Source organism: Struthio camelus, chromosome 18 (assembly GCF_040807025.1).
Source record: "Struthio camelus isolate bStrCam1 chromosome 18, bStrCam1.hap1, whole genome shotgun sequence".
Classification (NCBI taxonomy): Eukaryota; Metazoa; Chordata; class Aves; order Struthioniformes; family Struthionidae; genus Struthio; species Struthio camelus.
This window is the reverse complement of record NC_090959.1, coordinates 9,148,545-9,170,870: the sequence shown is the minus strand read 5'-3', so window position 1 is coordinate 9,170,870 and position 22,326 is coordinate 9,148,545. Positions and strand designations below refer to the sequence as shown.

At 38.6% G+C, this 22,326-nt stretch overlaps 1 protein-coding gene across 4 annotated transcripts in view; it reads left to right on the top strand.

Moving 5' to 3' along the window:
* Positions 1-21,521, top strand: part of PREX1 (phosphatidylinositol-3,4,5-trisphosphate dependent Rac exchange factor 1) — a 185,002-nt gene extending 163,481 nt beyond the window's left edge. The window contains exons 25-40 of one of the 4 annotated variants that reach the window (XM_068912114.1): positions 531-789; positions 2,363-2,569; positions 5,431-5,519; positions 5,910-5,992; positions 6,636-6,726; positions 8,465-8,593; positions 9,244-9,285; positions 11,092-11,309; positions 12,412-12,511; positions 13,150-13,293; positions 13,956-14,070; positions 14,529-14,595; positions 15,363-15,550; positions 16,256-16,358; positions 16,913-16,980; positions 19,262-21,521. In XM_068912114.1, the coding sequence (XP_068768215.1) occupies positions 531-789; positions 2,363-2,569; positions 5,431-5,519; positions 5,910-5,992; positions 6,636-6,726; positions 8,465-8,593; positions 9,244-9,285; positions 11,092-11,309; positions 12,412-12,511; positions 13,150-13,293; positions 13,956-14,070; positions 14,529-14,595; positions 15,363-15,550; positions 16,256-16,358; positions 16,913-16,980; positions 19,262-19,304 (1,946 nt within the window). In that variant the 3' untranslated portion in view covers positions 19,305-21,521. Of the gene's footprint in view, positions 1-527; positions 790-2,362; positions 2,570-5,430; positions 5,520-5,909; positions 5,993-6,635; positions 6,739-8,464; positions 8,594-9,243; positions 9,286-11,091; positions 11,310-12,411; positions 12,512-13,149; positions 13,294-13,955; positions 14,071-14,528; positions 14,596-15,362; positions 15,551-16,255; positions 16,359-16,912; positions 16,981-19,261 lie in introns of all 4 variants that reach the window. The other 3 variants (XM_068912111.1, XM_068912112.1, XM_068912110.1) reach the window with 3 other exon arrangements.
* Positions 21,522-22,326: the final 805 nt, after the last annotated feature.

Sequence of the window (22,326 nt, the reverse complement as noted above, 5' to 3'; positions counted from 1 at the left end):
TTCTATAAAGACATAATCCCATTTCTTTTATATATATAAACATATATGCAATAGTGTTCGTTTTATATAAAATAGTTTTTATATATAGAAAAAATATACCGTTGTGTGTGTGTGTGTGTGAGAGAGAGAGAGAGAGAATGAATGACTGTAAAGCTGGAATAATAATACTGACCAATTCCTGAGAGCCTAAATTCATTAACATTTCAACAAATACTTTTAGATACTCATATAGACAATATGGATAGCATATGGATGGACAGTGGCTGTTATTACTCCTATAACTTCAGCTGTTTCTGAACTGCAGTAACTTCAAAATATTTAGTTGACATGCAAGGAAAGAATATTCTTTCTAAAAAAACAAACACTTTTTTCATAGAATGTGATCTTACAAAATAATTCTGGGAAATTTTCTTTATGAGTATATTAATTCCATTCCTATTAAAAGTTCACCCATCCCAAACTATCACTATTGGGATGGAGTGCAGAAAGGCACGAGAGCCATACTAACTAGACCCTTCAATGTTTAGTAGGTACCTTAAATCCAGTCTCATACACTCAACATTGCATCACCACTATGGCTGCACCGTCCTGGAGATGCTCGGTCCCCGAAGATGGAGATCTTGATGGTAGCTTTGGCCAGCAGAATGGAGAAACAAGTCAGGAGGAAAGGGGACTCAGTTTTCTGCTGAAGCAGGAAGACCGGGAGATACAGGACTCCTACTTGCACCTTTTTAACAAACTTGACATTGCAGTGAAGGAAATGAAGCAATATGTCATTCAGATAAATAAGTGAGTAGATAATCCAGTATGTACTGCAGAGAGCAATTCTTACAAAATGGAGGTATAACCCCCTGGAAAATACGTTCTGCCTATGAGCACAATTGTTATACTCCATTGTACTTGCCCATTCACACACTCAGTTGCCTTACTGCTCCTCGCTGGTTGTGGAGTGTCAAATCTCCTCCTATGCAGATCCACCAGTGTACATCTAATTGCCATTTGCGCCTAAAACTCTGCCCGAATTCAACAAGCCACCGTTCCGCTTCTTCATGTATACTATATTCTAATGTAATAATCTGTTTGCTGCCAATAGTGGTTTTGGAACTCCATATAGACCCTTAGCCTTGAGATATTTTCTATGATAAGGCCAACTAAGCCAAACTTGTAAGTTGAGGCCACTTTCTCTTTGGGACCTACTTTTTCCCCTTTCCCTTTCAGTCTTTTTCTTTTCCCCATCGTAATGAAGGATTTGAGTAATGGGTCTGGTAGGCAAATATTGCGGTCAACATAGAAGACTGAGCAATGAGAGGAGAGGAAGAGGCAAAAATGTGGTGGGAGCAAAGGTGATGGACAAAGAAATCAATGACATAGGAAGGCTTATGTCCCAGTCACGTGAATCTAGCTAGTGTCTTGTCTTCTATGAGGGACCAACGAAACATGCCCTACAGCAGAGGTGGGAGGTGTTTTTATTCCTGTGAACAACAAGAAGGATTCAGTCTTTGCCTTCTATCCTTATTTGTCTGAGCTTTAACCACTGGAGCAATCTTTAGTAGATAAAGAGGAAAAGACTCTTAGTAACAAGGTTGCAGTTTGGCAAATACAGGATATGCACAGAAACCTGTAAGGATTTCAGCCTGTCTCAGTAGAATGAGACTAATTCAAAGAACTGGAAAATGTTGACTAAAAGCCTCCCACCACTGGCCAGCGATGAGCAGGTTTATGATATGTACTTTGTGGGTGTAGGGGTGCCAGTTAGTGTCTAAAAAAAACTTGGTAGGTTACTAGGAGGAGGTGGGAAGTGGAAGCAAGAATATTGCACATAATAATTTATTTCAGCAAATAATTACTCTTATCTTCCAAGATGTATGTTGCAGAAAAATTTGGGTGGCCTTCTGCTCCTACTGTACTGCTAGAGGTTTACTTTTTGCATTTTTTCATCCCAAATTCAGCATTGAAAGGGGAGTCTGAAAAATCATACATAAAATTCAACTGAACTTGTTAAAGAGAGTGGCTTTGCTTTAACCCATCTGAGTTGGGAGTTTTGGGGTTTGTTCTGGGGCAAGGGGGAGTTAGATCAATTTTATGTGGCTAAACCAGTCACAACCTTATCCTTTTAGCCAAGTTTAATATTACACTTAGAGATCTGAACAACTGGAAAATTGACCTTTTATGAATTCAGATTAATGAATTTCCATGAACTACTGTCAGCACTCACAATTTTACACAGCTGTAGTCTATGTACAGTTCAAATACTGGCAAGCTTGCTTTTGATTTCATATATCTGAATTCCAGTCATAGTCATGATACTTAGTTTGCGAGGTTACCCACCAGCCACTGAAAGCAGTATGTTTCACTTTGGCAGACTTTTGTCCACCATAACAGAACCTACAGAAGGTGGTGCGTGTGAGCCTCCATCCACAGAGGAGACATCTCCACCTTCCCTGGGAACAGAAGAGAGCGATACTGACAAAGCTGAGCATGGTGGCATCAAGAAGGTTTGTTTCAAAGTTTCTGAGGAAGACCAGGAAGACTCTGGACATGACACAATGAGTTTTAGAGACTCCTACAGGTTAGTCCAGAGATAGATACGTCTCTTTCACCTTACTAGATAGTATTTTGAAGTTCTAATCCAGGTATGGATTCACCAGGCAGGAGGCCCACCCAGGCAATAGCTGGTTCCCCTTACCCAAAATCACACAACTGTCACATGAACTCCTGCTGAAGTTATGCAGTAGTACCTGCAACTCTTTTCATCTTCTTTGTCTATCTCATTTTGTTTCAATATTACAGTAGTAGATGATAAATTAATAGACCAAGATTCTTTTCCCAGAGCAGATTATCCAATATTTACACCAGTAGGTATAGCTTGCATGACTAAAATGCCGGGTATCAGTCTGAAGTTTCCATAGCATGGTGCATTTCTCAAAGGTTCACCAGTGGGACTTCATGGGGTCTCAGTCTGAACAGGTTTTGAAGGTTGCATTGCAGCAGAAGCAAACAAGCAGTAAACTGTCAGCCTTGATGCAAGTGTGCATCTGGTGCTGTGCCATGAGGATAACTGCTCTCTGTGTGACTCTGCACTGAGAAGTGATGAATTACCATATGACTTATCCTAGCAGCGAGGAGGTCCAGAGGTCCATCTTCATTCCTGTTATTAGTACTTTGTTAGGGCTTTTATGTTACTAAGAATTTTCTGATTCCTGGGAAAGTTATAGGAACAGTGCTATATGTTAAATAAAAGATTGCTGCGCTTGCCACAATACCAAGACTTTTAGAAAACTAAATTATCTTAGAACATAAAATAGTCTAGTGTGACTTTACCCTCCTATACCATGTAATTGGGAACCATAAAAGCTCAACAGAGTTTGCAGACTGCTTGATCTTATGAGAGGTGCTATTGTAAGGTGATTTTTCCATTCAAGTCTGCACACAATTTTCCCAGAAGTTTAAGACACTGAGAGACAGAAATGGGCATCCAGCTTTTTATTTTTAATGGGCCTTTGAAACCTCAAGTGCAAATATTTATTCAGGTGTCCCAAAATCTTGTTCTTGAGACATGATGGACTGCTGCTTCTCCTGGGGTATTTGTTACCAAAGGAAATCTCACTCACTCCAAGTCTATCTTTCTTGTGAGGAAACAGTTGAAAAGTGAACCTCAGAAGAAATGGAACAACAAGTTGTGATCATGTCTGACCATTGCAATTTTGCATCCTTAACAGGTCATTTTAACATTCGTAGTAAGACTGTAGGACTTTTCCTATATATAGGAGTAGGGACACTCTCCAGAGAGTTATGAGGATTAATTTAAATGAATGATATATCTTTGAAACTTCCATGTTACAGGCCTGATTCTTTGCCTGGTGGTGTTTTTTTAATACTAATTATGTACGTAATACTAATTGTGTTATGCTTCTGCAGGGCTGTAGAAATGACAGAATCGGAATAATTTAGGTTTGAAGGGACCTCTGGAGCCCATGTGGTCCAATCTTCTGGTCAAAACAGGTGTAATGAGACTGGTTGCTCAGGGTCTTGTCCAGCTGTATATTGAACATTTCCAAGGACAGCAGATATGAAATCAGTAAAGTCACAGAACCAGCACTTAAGATGTTGAGATCTGCAGCATCTATTTATTCTTACAGATTTAAATCTGCTCATGTGCTCTGAGGCTGTTTTATTGAAATGTGAACAATTTCCTTCATTATTAATAGAAATCCCATTTCTGAACATTGTTTAGTTTAAAAGTATGCTATAATGGAGGGTCGTCTATTCTGGGTAACAAAATGAGATCAAAACTAGGGTCTCTGTGGGTCTGTCACTTGCTCCAAAATTTTGCACATAAAGGCAAGATGAGAAACATTTTTCTGTCATACCTTTATTAGACAGAGGCAGAGAATTAAGCACAAATTATAGATAATCGCTACTCAAAGGGGAATAAAACGTATTTTGATAGTTTTTGATCTGAAAAACTACTACTGAGGAGCTACAAAAGCAGGCAAATTACAGATAAGAAAATGTCTTGTTTGCTTTGGCCTTTCTTCTTTCTCAAGGATCACTAGGAAGCGTCTTTCAGATTTCATAAGAATTTGTACTGCAATGCAGTCACCTTAAGTCTTCTTCAGAAAGTGTAGATTTCTTTGGTAATAGGTTTAACGAAGGACAGGCGAGAACCCAGCTTAGGGACCAGGCCTCTTTTAATTGCTTTTACTTATTTTCTTCATCTAAGTCCAAAATAAAATAGAGGAAGAGACAATCTTTATGGAGAATTTTGTAGGTCTTATGTTGGGCTTTTACCATTAAAAACACTGTGTCATTTAACTGGAAGGAGGCAGTCTGAAACCTGTAGCTAAATTATGGCTAGTGTAAACTGAACTTTAAACAGAGGAGATTGCTGCTAGAATTTTCCCTGCATGGAGCCAGTATTGATGTGAAGCCAATGGAAGTGACTCTTCTGCTTCCTGACACAGTGTTAGGTTCTGTCGTGTGATTCTCTGAGGGCATTGATTCCTTAGATGTCCTCTGCCATCTCCAATATCTGTGCTGCTGCACCTGCAACTTACGCTGGAATTGGATGATGTAATATCCAGAAAACTAGTAACTAACGCTGGGTTCTGCTGAAATTCAAATTCATAGAGTATAATTATTTCTCCCCTCATCTGTTTTCCTAGGGCATGGTTAATGATGCAATCCAAATGACGCCTATGGTAGGAAGCCCGTCTTCATTCCTTAAAATGGAAAAAGACATCCTGTAACAATGCCATCCTATGAGGCCTTGTGTACTGCTTGTTCTGCATTTAACTGAGTTTTCTCTTGTGTATACCTAAGGGAATTTGTTTTGGTGATTGCAGTGTTAGTTAAGCAGAACGATGATGTATTAGAGACTGGGCATAAGGATGGCTTTTTTTAAATCACCCTCTTTGCTTTTCTTTCTAGTGAATGTAACAGTAACCGGGATTCAGTGTTGTCCTACACCAGTGTACGGAGTAATAGCTCTTACTTAGGCAGCGATGAGATGGGATCAGGTGAGTATATGCATAGGTAACAGACATACTTCTCATACCTTTAGTAGGGCTGATAGGTCTTTGCTAATTTTAAGCACTTGCATGTTTAAGTTGCCAAGGTTGTTTCTTCAAAACTAATAGATATTTGCTAATTTTTTAATGAACCATGGTAAATTTGGAACATAGAAGAGGTGTTAGGCAGACATAAGCTTCTTTAGGTTTCGGACTTTTTTATAAGGTGAAAAAACATTAAGATTTTTATGTATTAGCTATAGAAAAGCTGTTGAGCTCCCATTTTGTCTTCAGCAATCGTTTTTTACCCACTTGAGTGTGAAGTTGTGCTTGTATCATGACCTCATCACAGATTATGTTAGTAAGACACTTAAAAGTCTTTCATCTTCCCTTTATTAGGGGATGAGCTTCCCAATGATATGAGAATTCCTTTAGACAAACAAGACAAACTTCATGGCTGTCTGGAACATCTTTTTAACCAGGTATGTAAACCATTATTATTACACAGATTTGCATACTCTTTGCAATTGCATCAGCGTCAAGATAAGAGATCAGAAGTATCAGGTTGTTTAATTAAATCATATTTTGAGGGAAGGCAATCTATTAAGATTTTAAGGTACAGTGTAAGTAAACAGATTATAGGACAGTTTGAGGAAGCAGTTTCATCAACGCTAGGGTTGATTTGTGTGATTAAGGCAAGGTTGACCTGCCTTATGTAAGGCATTAGATTAAGGAGAAAAAAGCTTTGATGAAAAGGAAAAAGATAGCAAAACTCCTTGTTGACCTTGTGTGATCAAAATGGACCACATGTATGGATACTAGGAGAGCCCACAGGCTTAGCCAACAGAAGTCTTTATAGCTGTATAGCATCAGGTGAATCATTTTGTATTGCTTTTGATCTCATCAACCTGTAGATCATTGCTTGTCTGTGCAAAATATTATGTGAGGCTCTTGAAGACAGTTCATGGTTAGAATAGCTCAATGCTATTTGCTAATGGAGGGATGTTTATGGAAATCATTCCAAAATCAAATAGTGTAATGGTTTTTGCATTTTCCCGCAATAGTTCTGTCCAAATTTTCTTCTGCAAGTCTTACTAGCACTGACTGAAAATATTCTTGTTGTAGGTTGATGCAATCAATGCACTTCTAAAAGGACCAATAATAACTAAGGCCTTTGAAGAAACCAAGCACTTTCCAATGGACCACAGTTTGCAAGGTAAAGAAAAAGGTTGGTTTGTATTTAAGAATGTGATTTCCTAAGACTGAACAGCTTAATATGAATGCACACAGGCCATATGGCCAAATGGGATTACTTCAGCTCTGCAGTCTGCCCAGTCATACTGACAGGGCACATTAATAACTGGTGCCATGTCTGACCACTGCAATTTTGCGTCCTTAACAGGTTATTTTTACATGAATTCCCTCTAAAACGCAGAGAGCACTTTTCTGTAACATATTTCTGAATCCTCATAGGTCTTTCATAAGTCTCCAACTCTATCCTTCGATGTAAACACAGACATATATCTCAAAAGGTACAAGGGAGAGATAGGTCAGATTCAAGGAAAATGAACATTCTTGATAAGCTGATGAGAGACTGATCACTGTAGGTCTGAGGCACCAAAAAGTTCTGCCTGAGTTTGCTTAATGAATTGTTCTGCTTTTCTTCAGAGATGGGTAATTGCCAGAGTAAACTCATCCTCACATGACATTCGTTTTGAAAACTGATTCCCATAGAGAGCAAACAAATGATACTCTGTTTTTTTTTTTCCTCAGGGAGCATGATGAGACTTTGGTCTTAATGGGTTTGAGGCCCAGGATGTGGTTTCTTCTCTCCCTGCAATACATAGGACTTTATTTTATGAACATTTGCTGCATTTCCTTTCTGAATTGAAATCTGAAGTTTATTTCTGTTATACTTCAGATGTTGTAGTCATGGGTGCCACCTACCTTTATAAGCTCTTATTTTTAGGTACATTGGCAAATTCTAGGAGATATTTTTTTCTGCTTCCAGAAATAGCTCCTGTTTGCTTATTTGTTACATAAGTTCATCTTCACAAAACATATTCCCATTTATGTAGTCTTTCTTGTGTTAGTCATTCCATGCACTGTTTGAATGAGGTGAGGAATTAACGAACACCCTATGTTCACTTCCTTTATTTTATTTTGCTTAAACAGTCTCATTTATTACAACTAGATAAATTACACTGAGTCTTTTAAAGTTAGCTAGTTAACTGATGATCTCACATTCATCACACTAAGGAACAGACAAGTCCTGCTTCCATTCAGCTGGAATCCTGGACCAAAGTGACTGTTTAATACAATCCTGAGCTACAATATACACCTTGCAGTGATGGATGTAAATTTGAATGCTGTCCCATTCCTGTTCATGAGCAGATTTTTGGCACAGTTTTTCTGCGTTTCTCTGTCTGCTTATGCATTTTACCACCAACGATGGGACATTTGGCTTAGCTAATTAGCTAAGTCGTGGAGAATAGATCTTGTCCTGCATAATTAAATAATTAGCTTCAGTCAGGTGAAAGAAAAGCCAAATATTTCATAACTTCTCATCAGTATTATCAAATGTGATAGCTGCAACTAAAAAGTTGATCTGATTTTGCACAGCTGGAGACTCTAGATATAACTGCCTGTACATTATAGAAGACATAAAAAATAGAAGGAAATTCTGTGCTTTGAGTAGTGGAGAACTCTCCTTCCCTGTGCACGTGACCTATGAACATGATTTCTAGTCCGCAATCCTGAAAACAATGCTGGGAGACTGCTGACCGTGAGACTGTAGGAATAGTCTTTTTTTTCCCTTCTGTATTAGATCTAGTTCAGAACCTCTTTCATTCACAGTTCTTGCTATCGATACTGTATCTCCGCTTGTATTAACTAATAAGCCACTCTCAGTTATGCAGCATTTCCTTAATGGTGACAAACTCCATTTTTTCTAGAATTTAAACAGAAGGAAGAAACCACAGTTAGGTGTCGGAATAATATTCAAGCCAGCATTCAAGAAGATCCATGGAACCTTCCACTGCGCATCAAGAACCTTGTTGAAATCATACAAAAACATGTGGAAGGTCTGTGAATAGGGAAAGGTTTGTTATCAGCTTCTGGGGGAAAAGATAGCCCTTATGTGATCAGGTCTAGCAGTTCATTTTATCTCAATATGTAATAAGGCTACAGACCACTGGATTCAAAAGAAGAACAGATAAAATAAGTGACTGTAGACAAAGTCCCAGTGCTGTATGGTAGCATCTCACCTATGCACTGAATGATTACAAAGAATTTGTTCCTCCCTTATTTTATCTCCTTAGTCTGCTCAGAAGGAATAGTGAGAGATGGTTGGTATATTCTAAAATGTCAATCAGCTACTACAGCATCCTAAACCATTGCAGTCTGGTTGAACTCGAATAGGCTGGCTGAATCAGATGACGTTTACACTTGAGTGCAAAGCACTGGACAGCAGTCACTTCCTTAGGGATTCATCTACATGTGCAATTTGTTTCCAGTAATTCATGGTAGTTAATGGAGCATTTACAGTTATACCTTTTTTTTTCTTCTTCTATCATTAAAATGTCTGTAAGGATTACTAGAATAAATAGAAAAGACCATGCAAGGGGATGAGGAGAGGCAGGGAGTGTGGGGAATGAGGAGACTTTTAAGCTGATGCAATCAAATCTCCTTAGTATTGTGTTGACTAGAGCTTTCCTTCTCTTTACTGTTTTAGATGGGAAGAATCAACTGCTTTTGGCCTTATTAAAATGTACAGGTAAGGGGTTTTGATTTTGTGTATTAGTGTGAAGTGTTATTATTTATACAGAGATCCCTAGTATTTATAGCTTTACATTCTTGTGCATACATCTGAGGGAGGAGGTTTCTTAGCATTTAGCTTTTGTCCTGGCGTTTTAGGCAGCCAGGGCAGCCTTTTCATGCATCTGTCATCTGTTCTTCAGTTTACATTGTTTCAGCTCACTCTAGGCTGCTGTGTCACCTGGCAGGTGGTTATGTTGTACAAACACCATTCTCTTTTTCCTGTCTTCATATTTTTCCTTTTGTATAACCCTCATTCCCAGATGGCCTGTGCTGTTTCCTGCTGCGGTGAGGACATGCAGCAAAAATGAGACCTATTGCACAACTTTCTGTAAGATCATGGGCCCTATCAACTTTCCAGACAGAGCAGGGCACGTTAGGCGTTAGGGCTGTGTATAGTGAAATTATAGCCAGGAGCAGATTAAGAACCTAAATATGTAGGCAGCACCTAAATACACTGTGGACATGATTAATGTGTTACCACACACAAAACATTGTACTGGTAGATCAACTGACTAGCCTTTTCCGGGAGTGAATGTGCAGTCATTTTTGCAGTTGAAACATCTACTTGGTGTATTTTTGTTTGAAAATGAGGTAATAAATAACTGCAATAGGCTGTCATTATTTCACTCTGCCAGGCTTGTTTCTAAAGTCTTCATAGAATGATATTAAATTAGTATGGCTCTAAATCAGTTCTTGGCTGCTGCCATTGCTGGCCCACGAGTCAGTCCAAACCAGCCTGTGGTGTCAGTCTAGTGCCCATGAAGGTTGTTTTTAGTGATAGCAGATAGAGTAGAGCAGATCCCGTAAGTCTCTACCTGTGCCCCATCTCATGCAACATTTTCGTGAACATCCACTGAAAAGAATGGAGGAGCAGATGGCACCAAACTGGTTGCGTGAGCCTTATGGCACCAGGGATTCCCTCATCTTGAGGGCAGGTCTCAGCTCTCTTTGTCTTACTTCCAGCAGTACCGAGGGGACTTGCCCTTAGGCTGGGGTTATGGCACAGGGCCTGGAGCATATCACTCAGTTTATTGTGTTCAGTGCTTTATAAAAATAATCCAAACCTTCAAAACCTCTGGGGGAACACTGCCTTGGCAATGAGAAACTGCAGGACCCCAGTGCCTTCTGGAGGAGCCCAGGGTGCTTGGGAAGTAGCTCTTCACTTATTCATGTGCCTCTTTGGCCTGCAATCCCCTTAAGTGTGACGAGGTTGATTTGGCTGCCTGGCCGGCTGACTGGAAGCAAAGTTAACACAGGGGAAATTCTCCCAGGAAACATAAACCAACTGGTACCGTATGGGCAAGTCCAGTTAATGCATTAAGCATATGGGACAAAATACAGATGGATGGGAGGGAGGATGAATCTCTAATTGCCCAGGAGAGAATAATGGCAGAGACTCTCTTTCATTAATTCTCTTGCTTCTGTAAACATAAAAAGGAGGGAATCATTCCAGATATGGCACCAAGGAGTTACAGGGAGACTTATACAGCTCTTCCCAGTTCAAAGAATGAACATGCAGATGGGAGAGGGAAAATAAACAGAGTCGACTGGAAAATTTTCAAACATGCTTGTACCGCAGCTAGGCTGTCTTTTATCTCCGCACCCAGGTCACACAGCAAGAAGAGGGTATCTGTAAAGTCTGTGCAAAGCTACAGCAGAAGCCAAATGTCATACACACAAATACATACAAACTGCCTCTTTGGCAGTGAGATTAAAGACAAGTAACTCATGACTTCTGTGCTTCTCTCCCCTTCTCTGGCAGATACTGAGCTACAGCTGAGACGTGATGCCATCTTCTGTCAGTCCCTTGTGGCTGCTATTTGCACCTTTTCGGAGCAGTTGCTGGCTGCTCTCAACTATCGATACAACAACAACGGGGAATATGAAGAGAGCAGCCGAGATGCTAGCAGAAAATGGCTGGAGCAGATAGCAGCCACCGGTGTTCTACTAAACTACCAGTCTCTGCTCTCCCCTGCTGTGGTAAGATGAAGATTTATGGCACCCTTGGGCCTGTTCACCTTTGCCTGTATGCTTCTCCTCCCTCTCACAGTGCAGCTCAAGCTCTTCAGTCCAGCAGCATGGTTAGACTCTCACTGCAGCGGCCTCAGGAGATTCTCGCTGCTGTCAGTCATGTTCCAGTAGTCCATGTCCCATCATTTTCATCTCTTCACAAATACTGGGCCACTGTCACATTAGAGCACTGTAGGGATCAGTCTGTTTGCCTTAGTATTTGGGGTGATTTGCTTCATTTCTGGACGATTTAGTGCACAGCTGCTGGTGAAGCATATGTGGCCTGCCCTCTCCTGGTGAAAAAATATATTTCAACAAGTAGGCAAAAAAAGGTCAGATGTCCAAACAATGTGGAAATCTGGGCTTTTTTAATACCGCGACCACTTTTTTTTTTTTACAATAGATAGACTGCAATCTCTTACACACAGCTCTGTAGTGCTGTGAGTTGAGCCTAAGCTGTATGCACCGTATCCAAGGAAGAGAGGAACACATCTTGTATAATTCATCTGTCCCTAATGGACAGAAAATCTATAGCTGCAGTATATAAGCTACAGTAACTGTAAAAATGATAAAGAAGAAAGAAGCATTAAAAAGGGAGATAGCTCTGACTCTACAGAGAAACCACATGTTTTGCACTTTGTTAACATTGTGGAAAGAGCGCATTTGCAAATACAATCCAAACCATGTGCATAAGCAACTGTATTATTCCTTCACATTAAATGGAACGTATGGATATTTATTTCACAGTAACTTATAGGCTGTTCTTCACATTTGTAGATATAGGGTAAAGTTCAGAGAAAGAAATCTCCTCAGAGTTCTGCAGTCCTTAAACTTCTCTGCTGTCTGTGAATCCCATCAAATGACATCTAAGCAAAGGGTAGCAAAGCCCATACCCACGTAGTGAGTGAAAGAGCCATCAGTAATTACCTGGCTGGGACGGAGTTAATGGAGAGCTGCGTGTTCTACTCTAAGTCTCTTGAATCAAAGCATTGCAGTAGAGACTATATCTTCCTGCCTACCATCTCCTTCTGCTAGATGATGACCTATTTATGTCTGTTTCTCTACCCTACAGAAGGAGGAGCGAACCATGCTAGAAGACATCCAGGTCACTCTGACTGAACTGGACAAAGTTGCCTTTTATTTCAAGCAGCTGGATGAAAGTCTTGTAGCAAGTGAGTAGTTCTTAGTTTCTTTGAAGCTCTTTTTCTCTTTTGTATTATGGATTAACATCCTCCATGATTATAAATCTGTCAGTCCATGTCATGTCACTACTGAGCAGCTTCTCTGAAGCACTGTTGCATTCCCTCAGCTTCCACTGTGAACACACAGCAAAGCAGGACTGACAGGACGGGATGCTAGTGGTACAGTCAGTGATTAGGAACTATGGTCTGTGCCAGTGTTCCTCACCTATGTGATTTTGCATGTGGACAGATGTGACATGATGGGCAGTTCCTGACAGATGTCTGTAATTCAGCAGACTGCCAAAGTTGAAGGACTTTCCCTCCCCACCCTTCCTGTGTCCCATCCCACCCTGCCAGATCTCTCTCCACTTACTTACTCCACTTAAGCTGTCATGAAACATGATGGGATTTTACTTATTAACTATGCTTATTGCAATAGAATCAAACATCATGTTAGGTCTTGCTAGCTATGTCTTTGTAAGTACAATCTTTCAGAGCCTGCTTTCTCTCAATACAGACTCTTGTACTCATCTAAATGTCATTAGATAATCTGACAGACTCAGACAGCAGTGTTTTCTTATTTTTCCTGCTCTGGTAAAGCAGCAAGTATTTTATCTTTATTTCTCCAGATACTCATGTCTTCTACCACATTGAAGGAAGTCGTCAGGCCTTGAAGGTTATCTTTTATCTTGACAGCTACTACTTCTCCAAACTGCCTTCTCGGTTTCAGAATGGAGGAAGCTTGAAACTACACACGGTGCTCTTTACAAAAGGTGTCTATAAAAAGCTTTCTTGAGAAAAATAAGCTAACTGATGATGTCAAAAGATTCAAAGTAAAGAATGACCATGAAGTTCTTATCATAATGCAGCTAACAATTGCAAACATGTTTAAGAGGCAGATGCTTTTATTCTAGGAAGACCTGGGGAGTGCTAGAAATTAGAGTAAGACACAGTCATGAGAATAAGATATGCCTCTTTGGGGCTTTTTTGTGCCTTCCCATAAAGTTCCAGGTTATAGTCAGAGACATTATATTGGGCTAGATGAACAGTCTGATCTAGTATGGTATCTCCTATGTTCCCAGGGTATAGACAAGTATTTTTAAAAGCATACATCATGACAGAATCATTTGGGCTGGAAAATAAGGAACATTGACTAGCAAATATAAATAATAAACAAATATTCATCCTGCAATGTAACACTGGACATTTCCTTCAGGGGGATATTAATGGGCAGTAATTACTGTGAGATCGTACTACCTTCTGTGATGGTTACCTCTATGATACTACCAGTACATCCCCATATAGGCAAATGGATTAATTCATACAATAATAGAATTAATATTGACATGACCTGATAGTCATTTGCTGAGCAGTTAGATGATGTAGATTAAATTAAAAAAAAAGAATAGGTTTAATAAAATGTTTTCTCCTCCAGCTCTGGAGAGTATGGAGGGGCAATCACAACCAGCTGGCTCATCTCTAGAAGAACTTCCACAGCAAATTAATGGTATCTCTCTTGAAAAAGTGCAGCAATATTACCGTAAACTCAGGTATTTCATGTTTCCCCTTCACCTTAAATGACATTCCAGAGAATGCGCTTTGCTAAAGACCTTAAAACAAATGGGAGAGAGATCCCTTTCCTAATGATTTCATGGCTTGTACAAATATGTTTCTTTGAGATCCTCACTGTGTGGGAAACCTCTTAATTTTCTTCCCACAGTTAACCTCATTCTGGAGTAGTGCACTGTATGGGAACAAATTCCCATCTAATTTGACATCATATTTTTGAGTAGAGCTAAAATTACATAAGAAAGGGATTTTTAGAATATTTCAGTACAGATTCTGTAAATTGGATTGCAGCAGTCCAAGCGCTTCAATAAGAAAGCAGATCTTGAACTACCAGACTGCTATCATAGTATTCTCAAATGTTTTATAAAAAGTAGTTATACATATATGTGTTTGAAATGAGAAGCATCAGCTAATGTAGTTCTTACTGGCCTTTTTGCAGGACATTTTACTTAGAGAGATCAAACTTGCCCACTGATTCCAATACTACTGCCGTGAAGATTGACCAGGTATTATTCTTGTTTTTATTTCTGCATAAGTTAGTCTTTAAAATGCAGTTGTGGGCCAGGATCTCCATGTGTCAGCCTGTCAGACCTGACCCAAAAGTCATTTAAAAAATGTTCCCTGCCCTAAAAAAGTAATGTGATTTTCTCTGAGGCTTGGCTACATTGCTTTTGTCTAGAAGAAGAAAATGTGGCAAACTGGAGCAGACAAAAAAGCCTTTTAATTTAGGCACTAGTAAGATTCCATATTACCCTGACTGCTCCTGCTAAATAAAGTATCTGATGTTAGACAGAAGGAATTAATTTTCCTGTTCCACAGATGTATGAAAATGAACAAACATTCAATTTGCAGTTTATGCTTTGTTCACAATTACAGAAGAAAACAACATGAAAATATTTCCCAGCATCTCATTTAAAGGCAGTCTGTCTTACCGGGGCAGGTGATATGTGTGAATTTATGCATGAAAGGTAGACATAAATACTACTGCAGTGGACAAATCAAAGGCTATCTTTGTAATAGTAGTATACATTGTAAACTATCTGTGTTATTTGTGATCATTTGCAAAAAATTGTCCCAAAGCTCATTCATTGTTTGTATTTTTTCACTTCCAAAGTTCATATATATTTTAAATGTCATTACTTTGTGGCAATTGCTCTCATGCAGATTTAAGGTATTGTGCTTAGACATAGGATAAAGTGTTGTAAACATCTTTATAAATGAAGGAGTAAATACGCCACTGATACTTTTTTTTTTTTTTGATTGCTTTGTTTAGCTTATTCGTCCCATTAATGCAATGGATGAGCTTTGCAGGCTGATGAAGTCTTTTATTAATACCAAACCCACCCAGTCAGGATATTCCGGCAGTTATACATCAGGAGCTGGGCTGCTGCCTATATCCTCAGAGCTCTGTTATCGACTCGGAGCCTGTCAGGTTACTATGTGTGGCACAGGGATGCAGAGGTGAGATTTAACAAGCCTACGTGGTACTGCTGTGATGAGAGCTTTTTTCCTCTCTAGAAATGTGAGCAATATATTTCATTTTCAAAGCAATAGAAAAATAGATACTGAGGAAGAGAACCTTCCTCAGGTCCTGTAAGGACCCAAATCAACTGCCATTTTTATTTTAGAGTAGGTTGTGACTTTAAACACTTTTTAAAATAATTAACGCATTTGTTTATGTTCTAATGGATTAACCAGTACAATTGACTGAGTGAGCTCATTGCATATAAATTTCAGTCAGCCTCGTCTTCAGTCACACACTGAAAATCTAGGAAGTTGCCTCTCAATAGCTTTATAATCTTGGTATATGCAAGCTTTGATTCTACACGTACCGCTGTTCTTCCAGTGGCTCAACACTAACGAGTGAAAAATAGATTCATCTGTGAATATCTTTGTATAAATTGATGCAGAACAGCAACAAAGCATAGCCCTGGGGTAACAATGTAAGAGACTCCAACAATTGTCGTGTCTCGGTGTACTCAGATTGGAAAATGGGTCACTGAGCTCATTGTATAGGTTTGTAAGTAAAAAAGCTAAGAAGTAAATACAAAAACAGTAGCTAATAGAAGTCATATGTAACAGATAAGTGTCCTGCAAGATATACATCTATATTTATATGTTTTAAAATATGGTTTGTGATTTAATATTCCTTATTCCCATGTCCAGAAGTACACTGAGTGTGTCCCTGGAGCAGGCAGCCATACTGGCTCGAAGTCACGGACTTTTACCCAAGTGTATCATGCAAGCTACAGACATCATGCGAAAGCAAGTAAGTATTTGGACCTGTGCGTCTACTGCATGACACCATCTTCATTCCAGGAACAGTACTGTACAAACACCAGTTTGTTTCTCTCTGGCACTGTATTTTGTGCTTACAAATAGCCAACCATCTAGTAATGTCCGAACAGCTACACTATACATTCAGCAGGAACGAACTAACTTATGCGTATACAGCCAATGCAGCAATTAAAATATGTTAGTCAATGTACGTTATTTAAAATGTGTGTCTTGATGGTTAGCAAGTAGAGGCTATCAAATATATTTAAGGCAATTTCAGTATATACAAACCAAGGTCTTGAGCACACAGTGTTAAATTGCAGAAATTCCCTACTGCTAGACAGTAGTGCTTGTAAAGTGCTTTGGGACTAATTCCATCTTTTAAGTAAACACAGATGACTAATGTATCCACCCAATGGTTTCCAAATCTTCTAAAAGTAGTTAATGGATTCTCAAATAAAAACCATACTCCCATTATAATATTTTCCCCTAAGGATCAGATGCTTTATCGATATTGTCAGTACCATAAATTCTCTGTTTCCTTAGGGACCAAGGGTTGAAATCTCTGCCAAGAATCTCAAAGTGATGGACCAAATGCCACAGTGTGCACCCCGGTAGGTGATTAGGTACTGTGCATTTTATCCGAGTGCTGATTTTATGTTCCTGTACCAATTGTGCAGTTCCTGTTATAACCAAAGGTCTCTTTAGTAGCAATAGGCAATAGCAGAAAAAAGGAAAGAAAAAAAAACCTGTTCTTCTCTATCACAGTACTAAAGCAAGCATACTGCAGCTTGCAGAGCTTCGCTCCTAATACATGGCAGGTCATTAACTTCAAAGGCTTCTGCAATTTTCTAAATAAGACTTTGCTGAATGGAGAGAAGGGTCTGGTTTTGGACAGTTGCTATGAGTTAGTTAGTAAAGCTGATGATTGACAGCCATCTCTGGAGTGCTGAGAAAGAAAAATTCTGAATGGCAAATCTGACTGCAGCTATGCAAAGATAATTCATACGCTAATACTTTGGCTATAGCCCAATGGGGTATTTAGACTAGCTTGACAGTGTAGTTATTTATGAAAGAGCAGGTTTAAGAGAAAGCACTTCAGGTCAGAGTAACCATATAGTGATCAAGCTTTAAAAAAGGATCAGTTGCCCAGGGTTATGTCTGCTGTTTTTGTCTAGAAGACAACTTTGAAAAGTAGTGCACATTTGTGAATCCTGCTGCGTCTAATGGAAGCTAGAGATGTTCATCATCTTTCTCTAGAGGATATTTACTAAAAATGCCTTTATTACTAAGAGAAGTATCTCTTTTTAGTCTATTTCCTCCAGTCTCATATATCATAGAAAAGGATATGCTTTAATAAACTGTAACAGAGCTTTTTCACCCAATGGTAGGAACAAATTGTCATGATTTAGATGTGCCATCAGTCCATATAAATTATCAAAGAAACTTCTGCTTCTATTCTTGTTAATGGCGTTGTTCACATGAAGAAGGCAAAACAGTTCTGGTTTGTAAGAATAAGCACTGGAAAAGATCAGTAACATTTGTGCCATCCCTCTAGATAGTGCAGATGTATTTGCTGGTGCTACAATCCCCCAAAGAGCATAATATTTCAATGCCAAGAAGATTTCCTTAAAAAGCTGACGTTTTATTCACCCATTATTGACAGATCTCTCAGCTAGTCTAAAGAACCCTCCCAACCCTTTTCTAAGCACCTCGAATTGCTTAGAGGAAGTTGTTTTAAACTTTAGAGATCAAAATGATACTTACTGTAACCCAGTCTGGTCTTGCTCTGTTTTCACAGAGACCATAAAGGGGAAAATATTTGGCATCTGCAATGTTTCTCCACCCCACCCCACTTTTTTTTAATTTTAAGTGTTATTTCAAAAATGAATAAAATAATAGTCTAGGTATGCTTCTGTACCATGTCTCCAGTGTGATGCTTCAGCATTCTAGCAGAATGGTTATTTTGCCTTATTACTGACCATTCATTACTTCAATTCCATTTTTAAGGCCATAGCAGCACGCTATGTTTAAAATGAAACAGCTTTACAAACAAAACATAGGATGAAGCATTTCTCTGCTTCAGTGTACACTGTCAATCGCCGTGACAAATTCTAGGACTATTTACTTGGATTATTTCAGGGTAATAAAGCTCAGATACAGACTTTCCTGCTTGATTCCATCATCATAATATGAAATAAAACTGAGCAAAGTTGAAAGCCTATCTTGTAAATTAAGGTTAATTCTCAGGATTACATTTCCTAGCATTTAGGTTAGTCAAACTCTGTAGTAGTAGTCTTGAAAGAAGTTATGAAAGACCCATTACTGTGTGTTTCTTCAAATGTATTCTAGAAAAAAGACACAAAAAGTCTACCACAAAAATCACATATGAGTGACAGTCAATATGCTCTTAGATTTTCTCCCACCCCCCACTTGCCAATCTTGTGATTCCAAAAATTTCTCTGAAAGCAAGACTCCAATTTTAAGGTGTGTACAACCATATGAACAAGCAAATACGTTCTTTTTCTGTTCGGTGTCTCAATCTCTATGGGGAGTGCCTCTTGGCACTTGGTTTAAAATGGCAAACTTGGTTTAAAAAGATAAAAACAGAAGCAGAAAACAGAGAGAAGGGACTGCTGAAGACCAAATTGGACCAGAGTGGTAGAAAGTCTCAAATAAATTTTAAAACAATGATTAGAAATGTTTTAGTTAATAAATCACAAGTAGCACATTTGTTTGCAGCTATGAAAATTAAACATAGTGGTATTCTTGATAGCAGATTACCTCTAAAACTTGCAGGATGATAAAGGAGAGCTTGAATCTCACATACTATGCCATAACTTTATATTAGCATTATTATGACATTTAATATCATACTCTTACTCTGCCTTTAAGACTCTACAGGCTGTGCCAGCCACCTACAGATGGGGATTTATAGAAGTGAGAGAGAGACCTACATCATGGCATCATTAAAGCATTCAACAAAGAGCAGCCCTGTCCGAGGACCCACCCTAACTGACACTGATGGCTTTGAATCGAGAGAGGAAGAGTTTGTGCTTCATTTTAGTAGGAGATGAACCTGCTGGACCCAGGCACCAAGAATCTGCCTTTGAAATCCTGCAGCACATGCAGGAATTCTTGTATTTCTTTGACTTATTGAAGAAATTCTTGAAGTAAATACCACAGAGCTAAGATGGACATTCCTGCCATTTGCCAGATGCCTGGAAAGATGGCAATTTTATGTCAAGTTTTACTGGTGACTTGTTTGTGCTGCCACCTAAAAGTTGTGGACTTCAAGATATGGATTGGTTCAGAAAATCCAGAATGAAGTATATCTCTCTCCCTGCACTGCATCTGGCATCCATTTAATTGCCAGCATAATTTTGGTCAGTGGCCTTGAGCAGTAGCTTCCAAACACCACTTTTTAAATGTACTGACCTGCACTTTCAAACAATGAATAGCACAATCCATGGTTTATTCAGATACGAACACAAAGAATTTCTTCTGGAGTCATTTTCCACTTCAGCCCAGTGAGAACCACTCTCTCGATGCTGCAGCGTATACATTCCATAGTGCATCTTACCATTACTTCATTTTACTTACTGTAGCGTTAAGGTTTTGGATTAACTCTTTTTACTAATACCCTATTACGTACTCTGGAAATACAGTAATATGTAAGAGGAGAGACTGGGAATGACGGATGTTAAAGGAAACTTTACAAAGGAAAAATACAGTCTTATAATCTGATTATTTGAACAGATGTAGTTTTTAAAACAGGTCAGAAAAAACTATACTTATTTATGTGGAATGGAATATGTGTTTTGGATCATGTTATTATATATACAAGATTTAAATAAAAATTATATTGTTTAAAATGGGACCAATATGCTGGCAATTATACAGCTACTCCCAGTTTACTGAAAAAACTACATTATTTAAATCTTTCAATATTTAAGTAGTCTTTAATACAGTTATTAAGATGTATTAGGGATGCTTTTAAGTTAAAAGGAAAAAGGAATCATGTATATAATGTACTTTATTTTTTCTTGTTTGAAAAATGTTCTCCATCCAGTCAGTATTATCCTAAGTACAGTAATTTTTTCCAAATTACTGGCTGAAACTAATTGCAACATGTCAGCAGTCTCAGGACAGAAATAATGTTCTTTTGGAGTGAGTGCCTTAACATGACCGCCCATCCCTAACCTATTTCAGTAGTAGCGGGTGACAGAAGTAGAAGGGTGTATAGGAAACTATTCTGCTATTTCTCCAGTCTCATTTAAAGCAGTTTATTGTCAGGCAATCCAGAAGCGCTTTGCATTGATGTATATTCTAGAAAATAAAATTTGGGTTTTTTTTTTTTATTTGTATGGTTTGGTTGTTTTTTAACTGGCTTAATTTTATTAACATCCCATCCGTTTCAAATATTGAATTAAAACTAGATTCTTTCTATTTGGCTGTGAAGGTCTTTTAAATTTTTTAATCTGCAAATCAGCACAAAATAGCTGATGTCGAGTTTAGGGGGCACAGATTGTTCTGAAGCTTGCTTAATTTTTTTCACTCACAGACTGAAATAATTTTGGGGAAGCAACTGCTTTTGTTTAATCTCTTACTTTTAACTACTTCCTCTGACCTACAATAACCTGTTGCAGGGAATTATGGAAATCATCACTAAACTGCTCTCAGATACAAGGGTTTGTTACTCGATTATCCATTTTGTACTGCAGTAAGATCAGCAGAGCGTTATTTCAATGCCCTTTCTGATCATCCTGTTAATTTTGGAAGAGTTATTCTTGCCATTTGCTGTTTGAAGAAGAAATGGATGTTCTTTACTGAATCCACAACTTAAAATTAACTGTAATATTATCAAAATAAAAACTGTAGGAACACCCCAAAATAAAAAGAGCACATAGGCCGGGATCCTCACTTTGTCTAAATCTGCTCTGTTGACATCAGTGGAACTGTAACAGTTTATATGGCCTGATGAGGATCCTGATCCACATTTATGCAGTCATTGTAGACATTAAGGATGTGTAGAAGAGTATCTAAGGGCATTTACACTGTGCACTGTTTTATGTTGAAATGTATATGTTATTCTCATTGAAAACGTGATAGAAGTTTTTATTATTAAAAGCTGGTTTATATGATAAGGAAAGAAGGTATGATCTTATTTTTCTGTTACGCTGTTCAGTTCTTTAGCTCTAAGTTGTATTTAACAGTTTAAGCTCTACTCAATATTTATATGCAGCTATGAGAGGTCAGAAGTTTAAACTGTAAGGGAATTAAAGTTTTGATATCTGCTCAAACTGGCAGTGTAGTGCTAAACTCTTCCTGTTTGTGCGGTGTCAGCTATAGATGTGGTTTCACTGCAGCCTCCCTAGTGAAGTAGAACAGAAAAACTGTTTTGCTATTGTAAAACTGCAAAAGCTTAAATCCAGTACTGGAAAAACAGATTCAAGTAGAAAAAAAGGGCAATGCACAAGCCACGTCTGCAAAATTTCCATGACTAAAAGCAAAGTCAGAATTAGGCTACCACAACCTTGCAAGTGGAGATCTCATAGAGCTGGAGCATCTGATACATTGCTGTGAGGAAAACTTGGCTGAGCTGGAGAAAATGGAAAGTAGCAGCATGCTTATGAGGTGCGTAAGCAGCTGGCTAAAGGAAAGAAGGCAACACCAAAAAGAAAGGGTTGGGTGGCAGTTGCAAGTGGAATTTCTTATGCATCAGTCTTGTAACTGAATACATTTAACATTTTCATTAAGCACTGTGGCACAGATATTAGGCAATTGGGGCTGATGCAAAGTTGGGAGGCACTATCCATCAGTCTAGAAAATGATCACGCTACACACCCCCACCCCCACCCCCACATACCCCCACGAAGATTTTTGAAGATTGAAGTAATTTGAATGGGATGAAATTTTATAGTACAAATACTAGCGCATGTACTTGAAGACTGAAGGGC